General features: G+C 61.1%; 1 protein-coding gene across 1 annotated transcript; it reads left to right on the top strand.

The window, feature by feature from the left end:
• The first annotated feature begins 218 nt into the window (after window positions 1–218).
• On the top strand, window positions 219–5,919 carry TMEM45B (transmembrane protein 45B). The gene is made up of 5 exons (XM_056131449.1): window positions 219–399; window positions 3,174–3,380; window positions 3,910–4,094; window positions 4,313–4,458; window positions 5,811–5,919. Exons 1-5 carry the CDS (start codon window positions 219–221, stop codon window positions 5,917–5,919), a joined length of 828 nt encoding a protein of 275 aa, XP_055987424.1.
• Window positions 5,920–6,644: the final 725 nt, after the last annotated feature.

Below are 6,644 nucleotides of genomic sequence, written 5' to 3'. Positions count from 1 at the left end.
ATAGGAGGGTTAGAGGAATTCTGCTGGCACGGAGCACACGTGGCAGAGTGTAGGTGACAGGATGTTCTTTCGTGATAAGGACTGGATTCTGGGCTCGGTGCCTGCGACCTGGGTGGGATCTTCCACCGCCGGAATGGGTGTCCTCCTCAGACCCATCTCTGCGGCCTCCCTTCAGCCGTCTCACCGCTGTCTCCCATCCCCCAGGTGTCTGGACCCCGATGGCGAACTTCAAGGGGCATGCGCTCCCGGGAAGCTTCTTCCTGATCGTGGGGCTGTGGTGGTCGGTGAAGTACCCGCTCAAGTACTTCCACCAGAAGGAGAAGCGTGGCCCGGGGGCTCGCGCTCAGCAGCGCCTCGAGGTCATTGAAGCCGCCATCAGGACTGTATTCCCCATCATTGGTGAGAAGGAGGGGTGGGGGGACACCCCTGGTGGACCGAAGGTCTTTATTTTTGTGGTTTGCTTGGGGGCTGGCGGTGCTCAGGGGTTCCACCTGGCTCTGCACTCAGGGATCGGTCCTGGTGGGCTCGGGGACACTCTGGGGTGCCGGAGATGGGACAGGGTCAGCTACACGCAAGGCAAACGCTGACCTGCTGTGCCAGGTCTGCTCTGGCCCAGATGCAGGAACTTCAGTCCTGTTCCTGCATCCCACATGGTGAATGGTTTCCACTGGCAGAGAATGGGGGTTTCATTTGGTCCAGACTATTCTGTCAGCTTCTGTTGCCCATGTTCCGTGACACAAGCAGCCAGGACACCTGACCTCAGGGTCCACTGAGGCAATGACCCCAGGTTACATTCTCTGCCCTCGGAGGCTGCAGGGGTTAAGCTTCAGGGACAAAGGACAAACTTTATAAATAAAGTGAAACACAAAACACAATTTTTCTAAAAGGACATGCAGAAGCCAAGCGTTGTGAGTGATGAAAACACTCCCAGGAGGACTGGAGCAATTCGAAGAGTGGGGAGGGCCTTGCCTTGCATGGGGCTGCCCTGGGTTTGGTCTCCACCGCCCTGTAGGTCCCTGGAGCCCTGCCAGCATGAGCTCTGAGCACAGAGCCAGGAGTCCGCCCTGGGCACCTTCTGAGATAACCCGCCAGATCCCTTGTTCCTTGGCACCAGCCCAAGCCGTGTGGCACTGCGCCCTTCCGCAGCCAGGCCCGTGCAGGCAGGCGTCTCTGCCTGTCACCACCTGTCCCCTTCCCTGGGCTTCCCCAGAGGAGAACAGCAGCTCCTCAGGAAGGATGTGGAAGAAGCTGGCTGGCTCGGTCCGGCCCAACCGCCCCTCTACCAGCCACCTGGGCAACAGAAAGGCTTCCTCGTCACACAGCTCCCATGGCTTACAAAATCCTGGAAAAGGGCCAGAGAGAGGGGGAGGCATTACTTACCGCCCACCCCACACTGCATGGTCCACCCCCCACCCCCCAGCAGCTCTGGGCACGATCCCTGAGCACCACTGAGGTATGGCAACCCCCCCACCACCACCACCACAAACATACACACACACACACACACGCACAAAAGGAGAAAACGGGAGAGCTGGTTAATGCAGCAGGCATGGCTCTGTGGGAGCTTGCTGAAAACCAGGTCAGGGGCACGAGTGTCATCAACTGGCAGATGGGGCCAGGCGGGACGAGCTGGACGGGCTGAGCTGGCAAAGGCCCAGTCAGTCCAGTGGGCAGAGCCGGTGGCAGCGAGTGAGGGGGTCTGGGGGCCTTCACGCACCAGGACAGGTCGCCAGGGGACTCGGCGCCATCTGGGGCAAAGGAGAACAGAGCAGTGCCCAGCACGGCCGGAGCGTCGGGGCAGGAAGAGGGCTGTGTTGGGCATGAAGGACAGTGGCCACACCTCAGGCACTGCCCGAGTGCTTCACTGTCACACGGCGCTGTCCCAGGTCAACTGTACCTCTCTGTGTTCCCATCCTCAGTCTCTGCCGGGTGCAACAGCGACCTTCAAGGCCGTGGCCAGGTGTCAGAACACCTGATGGGGACATTCTACAGTCCCCTTGCTGCGCTGCCCGAAGAGCCCCAGGTCACCCTTTCTCTGCCCTCTTCTCACCAACTCCATGTTGTGAGTGTGAGTGTACGTCTGAATGTATGTATGAGTGTGTTCTCTGTGTGAATGTATGTATGTGTGTGACTGTGTGTGAATGTACGTGGAAGTGTATGTGGGTGAGTGTGAATGTGTGACTGTGTGTGAGTGTACAGCACAGCGGTAGGGCATTTGCTTTGTGCGTGACCAGCCCAGCCGAGCCGGGTTCAATTCCTCTGCCCCTCTCGGAGAGCCCAGCAAGCTACCGAGAGTATCTCGCCTGCACGGCAAAGCCTGGCAAGCTACTCGTGACGTATTCGATATGCCAAACACAGTAACAAGTCTCACAATGGAGACGTTACTGGGCCCGCTCGAGTAAATCGATGAACAGTGTGAGGACAGTGACAGTATGTGTGTGGGGTGTGTGTGTATGTGTGTGTGTGTGAATGTGTGAGTGGTGTGTGGTTGTGTGTGAGTGGTGTGTGTGTGAATGTGAGTGGTGTGTGTGACTGTGAATGTGTGAATGTGTGTGTATGTGTGTATGGACTATGTGTGTGAGTATATGTGGGCGTGTGTGAATGTGTGAGTGGTGTGTGTGACTGTGTGTGTGTATGTTGTGTGACTGTATGTGAGCGGTGTGACTGTGTGTGAGTGTATGTGAGTGTATGTGTGTGCGTGTGTGGGGGGGGCTGGTTGGGAGGTGGGGCTGGGGGACTGGGCTGGAGTTGGGGAACCTGGGACCTGAATCTTGTCAGGGATGGGGGAAGATTGGTCCCTGAAACCGCCCTGACACTGAACCTAAAGGTGGTTCCCCTAGCGGGTGGCTCTCCTCTAAGGATGGCTCCCCCGGGAAACGGAACGGGGAGACAAAAACTTTGCCTCCCGCGGGCCCTGCCCTGGGCCCCCCTCCTGCCCCTACCCTCCGCGGGGGCCTGAGTCGCCCCGCACCAGCCTGTCCCCGCCAGGCTCCTCTGCTTTCCGGCCCGCTGCTTCCTCCCAGTCCCCCTCGGAACTGCGCAGGGGGACCCGAGGGCTCCAGATGGCAGCGCTGCCTCTGCCCGCAGGGGAACTCAGAGCCGGCAGCCGCCCCCACCGCTGGGCTCTGCCGACCGAGCGGGCTGCGCATGGACTCCCGCCCCCCTTCCCGCAGGGATTCTGGCCGAGCAGTTTGTCCCCGACGGGCCCCACCTGCACCTGCTGCGCGGGGACGACTGGGTGAAGCTGATGAACTGGCAGCACAGCACCATGTACCTCTTCTTCGCCGTGTCGGGCGTCACGGACCTGCTGACGGCCGTCTACGCCCACATCCCCCGGGGCATCGACAGGCTGGTCATGGCCGTGGCCGCCTTCGCTGAAGGTAACTCGGGTCAGGCTGGAAGGCAGGTCTATGGGGGCCCTGGGTGCCGGAGACACACGGCACCTAGGAGGCGACCTTCTGGGAGGGTCCCCTGCACTGTGGAGGGGCTACGAGACAGACACTGATTCTTCGAGTGACACTGAACCTCAGGGACACCCATTCCCCAGTGACACCCATCCTGTCATGCCCATCCCCCAGTGATACCCATCTCCCTGTGTCACCCATCCTCCTGAGTGGCACCCATTCCCCTGTGACACCTGTCTTCCCTTGACGCCCACCTCCCCCAGTGACACCCATTCCCATGATGCCCATCTCCTCAGTGACACCCAATTCCCCCCCCCCCCCCCCATGACACCCATCCCCTTGTGATGCCCATCTCCCAGAGACACCCATCCCCTGGTGACATCTACTCCTCCCAGGGACGCTCATCCCCTAGGCCACCCTCTGACACCCAGGCCCAGTGACACCGACAGGGACGGGCGCGTGTCCACTGCGCGGCCCCCAGGCCCTGGCCTTCCGCCCCGCACAGGCTTCCTCTTCTACTACCACGTCCACCACCGGCCGCCGCTGGACCAGCACATCCACTCGCTGCTGCTGAGCGCCGTGTTCGCGGGGACCGTGTCCTTGTCCGTGGAGGTGGTGCTGCGGGACAACGTGGTCCTGGAGCTCTTCCGCACCAGCCTCGTCATCCTGCAGGGCACCTGGTTCTGGCAGGTCAGTGACTCGGCCTCCCCCAGCCCCCCCCCCCCGCGTGGAACAGGGGTCCCAAGGGCGCCCAGCAGACATGCAGGTCACGGGTCTGCGGGCGCTGCGCCCCGATGGTCCCTGCACATGCGCCACGTGACCTGGGGCGGGCACAGCAGCTCTCGGGCAGAGGTCTCCCTGGGAGGAGCCGTGGCTCCCCGGGCAGTCCCGCGTGTCTGTCCCTCCAGATCGGGTTTGTGCTGTACCCGCCCTCGGGGGCTCCGAGCTGGGACCTGCAGAGCCACGACAACGTCATGTTCATCACCATGTGTTTCTGCTGGCACTACCTGGCCGCCATGGGCATCGTGGCCACCAGCTACGGGCTCGTCTACTGGTATGTCTGAGGCCACCACTGTCCCCTTCCTCCTCCGCATCAACCCCAGCTCCCGTCATCCCAAGTTAACTGAGCAGCGTTAACTTCTTTTGTTCTGGTGGTGCTCAGGGGTTACTCCTGGCTCTGCGCTCAGGGATCACTCCTGGCGGTGCTCGAGGGACCCTACAGGATGCCGGGGATCAAACCTGGGTCGGATACATGGCAGGCAAGCCCCCTACCCCCAGTGCTATCGCACTGGCCCCCTGAGCAGGGCTAAGTTCCGCCACTGATGTCCATCCCAGAGCAAATGTCATTTTCCCAGTGAAGATGTTCAAGGGCCTGGCTGGCCACTGGTCAGTTTGGTCAGGGCAGGTGCTCAGTGGGAAACACTGGCCAGGCTTGTGGCAGTCTCTGCCCTGCACTCACCCCTCACCCCTTCCAACCCCCTTGCCTTTGGTCTGGGTGCCCCCGAGGCCCAGCTGTGGGGGTGACCAGTAACCCGCTGTAGCCGTAAGTGCAACTCAGATGCCAACACCAGAGCTAATCCTGGGGCTGGACAGACGGCACCCGCTTACCAGCTGCCATAGGGTCCCTTAAGCCCTGCCAGGGCTCACTTCTGTGCTCAGAGCCAGAGAGAGCCCCTGAGCACTGTAGGGCGAGGCCCCCAAGCCAAAACAGGAACAGCTGGTCCTTCCTACACAGAGCACAGGCACCCGTTGCTTTAGGAGACGAACTTAACGGAGGAAACACTGAGGCACTGAACGATCTGTCACCCAGGGCCCAGGAACATGGCTCGGGGGCAGAGCATCTGGGCCTCACCTCCAGAACCACAAACCGCAAAAACTGCAATGCGGACTGGAGTGATAGCACAGCGGGAAGAGCGCTTGTCCTGCACGTGGCTGACCTGTGCCCAATCCCCACATCCCACAGGGTCCCCAGAGCCCGCCAGGAGTGATCCCTGAGCACAGAGCTGGGAGTGAGCCCTGCTGGGTGTGCCCCAAAGCAAGCCCAAAATTACAAAACTACAGACACGTCACCCACCCAACCCCCAGACTCAAACACGTGTGAGAAAGCTTTCTGCATGTGGGGACAGGAGTTCCGCCATCACCCCGTGCCTCAGCGCCCCCCACAAAGCCCAAGGGAAGAGATTCGATTCTCTGATCCCCACTGCCCGGCCAGTGAAACAGGGATGCACACTCAGCCCCAGGGACATTGGCGGAGGGTCCCTGTGTCCCCGATGGCTGTGGGCTGCCGATGGCACTTCCTGGAGACACAGGGTTGGAGGTGGAGTGAGAGCATGACGTGGGGGTGAGAGCAAGAGCCTCTGGCGGGCGGGGCCGGTCACGGCAGTGCTCCCTCTTCCCTCCTCCCAGGTTCGTGTCTCGGTCAAAGCATCAGCGAGGAGAAATTATCGGGATTCAGAAGCTGAAGTCGGACCACACGTACCAGACGGCCCTGCTGAACTGCTCCGATGAGGAGTGAGACTCCCGGGGACTGGGTCCCCTCGTGCCCCTGGTGGGCAACAGTGACCGTGCCGGGGCTCTGGGGGCTGGCCCCCTTCCCCGTGCTCCGAGGCCGTGGCCTCTGCAGAGGAGGACAGACAGTCCCGCGTGTCCGAGCAGACCCCGGGGCTTCATGCGTGTCGGGACGCTCCCAGCACACCAGGCCCCGCAGAACCGAGCACTGTGGTTCTGGAGAACCGCTTCTCTCCAGAACGAGCTGACCGGGAGGAGCTGGCCACAGCGCCTGCTTCTTCACCTTCCCTTTTATTTTTTGCATACTTCCACGTCTCTGTAAGGTCTGTTCATGGCCCACCCCCGGCCACCCTCTTCCCCAAGCACCTAGAAGTGCCCCCAGCCCCTGCCCACCCATGCCCGCCCCTTTAGATTCAATTCTAACGTGTACTGTGTGTTTTTCCCCAGTAAAACATGAGCTTTGGGGTTAATCTCTTGTAACACCTCTCGGCCAGTGATACGTGGGCAGCCACGAGGATTGTGCTCCCAGTGGGTAGTGTCTTACTCAGTGAAGACCCCCTGATCCCACCCCCCGATTCCAAATGACAGGGGACGAGGACCGACGACCGACGTGGAGAGTCTGTTTCTCCCGCCACTGAGTGCGACCCCTCCAAGGAAGGGCTCAGTGTCGGCTGAGCTCTTCTCATGCGAGGCCAACACCAGCCCTGACCCCAACTGTGGCCACGGAGCCTG

The sequence above is a fragment of the Sorex fumeus genome, unplaced genomic scaffold (genome assembly GCF_029834395.1).
Source record: "Sorex fumeus unplaced genomic scaffold, SorFum_2.1 ptg000091l, whole genome shotgun sequence".
In the NCBI taxonomy this organism is placed as follows: Eukaryota; Metazoa; Chordata; class Mammalia; order Eulipotyphla; family Soricidae; genus Sorex; species Sorex fumeus.
The sequence above is the reverse complement of the archived record's forward strand: the minus strand, read 5'-3'. Positions and strand labels throughout refer to the sequence as shown.

What these genes read in the sequence shown, in the direction of transcription:
- TMEM45B (XM_056131449.1), top strand. Translation starts at nt 219, where the DNA reads ATGGCGAACTTCAAGGGGCATGCGCTCCCGGGAAGCTTCTTCCTGATC. An exon ending in CGTGGCCGCCTTCGCTGAAG is followed by an intron (nt 3,381 to 3,909) that starts GTAACTCGGGTC and finishes CGCCCCGCACAG; the next exon opens with GCTTCCTCTTCTACTACCAC. An exon ending in AGGGCACCTGGTTCTGGCAG is followed by an intron (nt 4,095 to 4,312) that starts GTCAGTGACTCG and finishes CTGTCCCTCCAG; the next exon opens with ATCGGGTTTGTGCTGTACCC.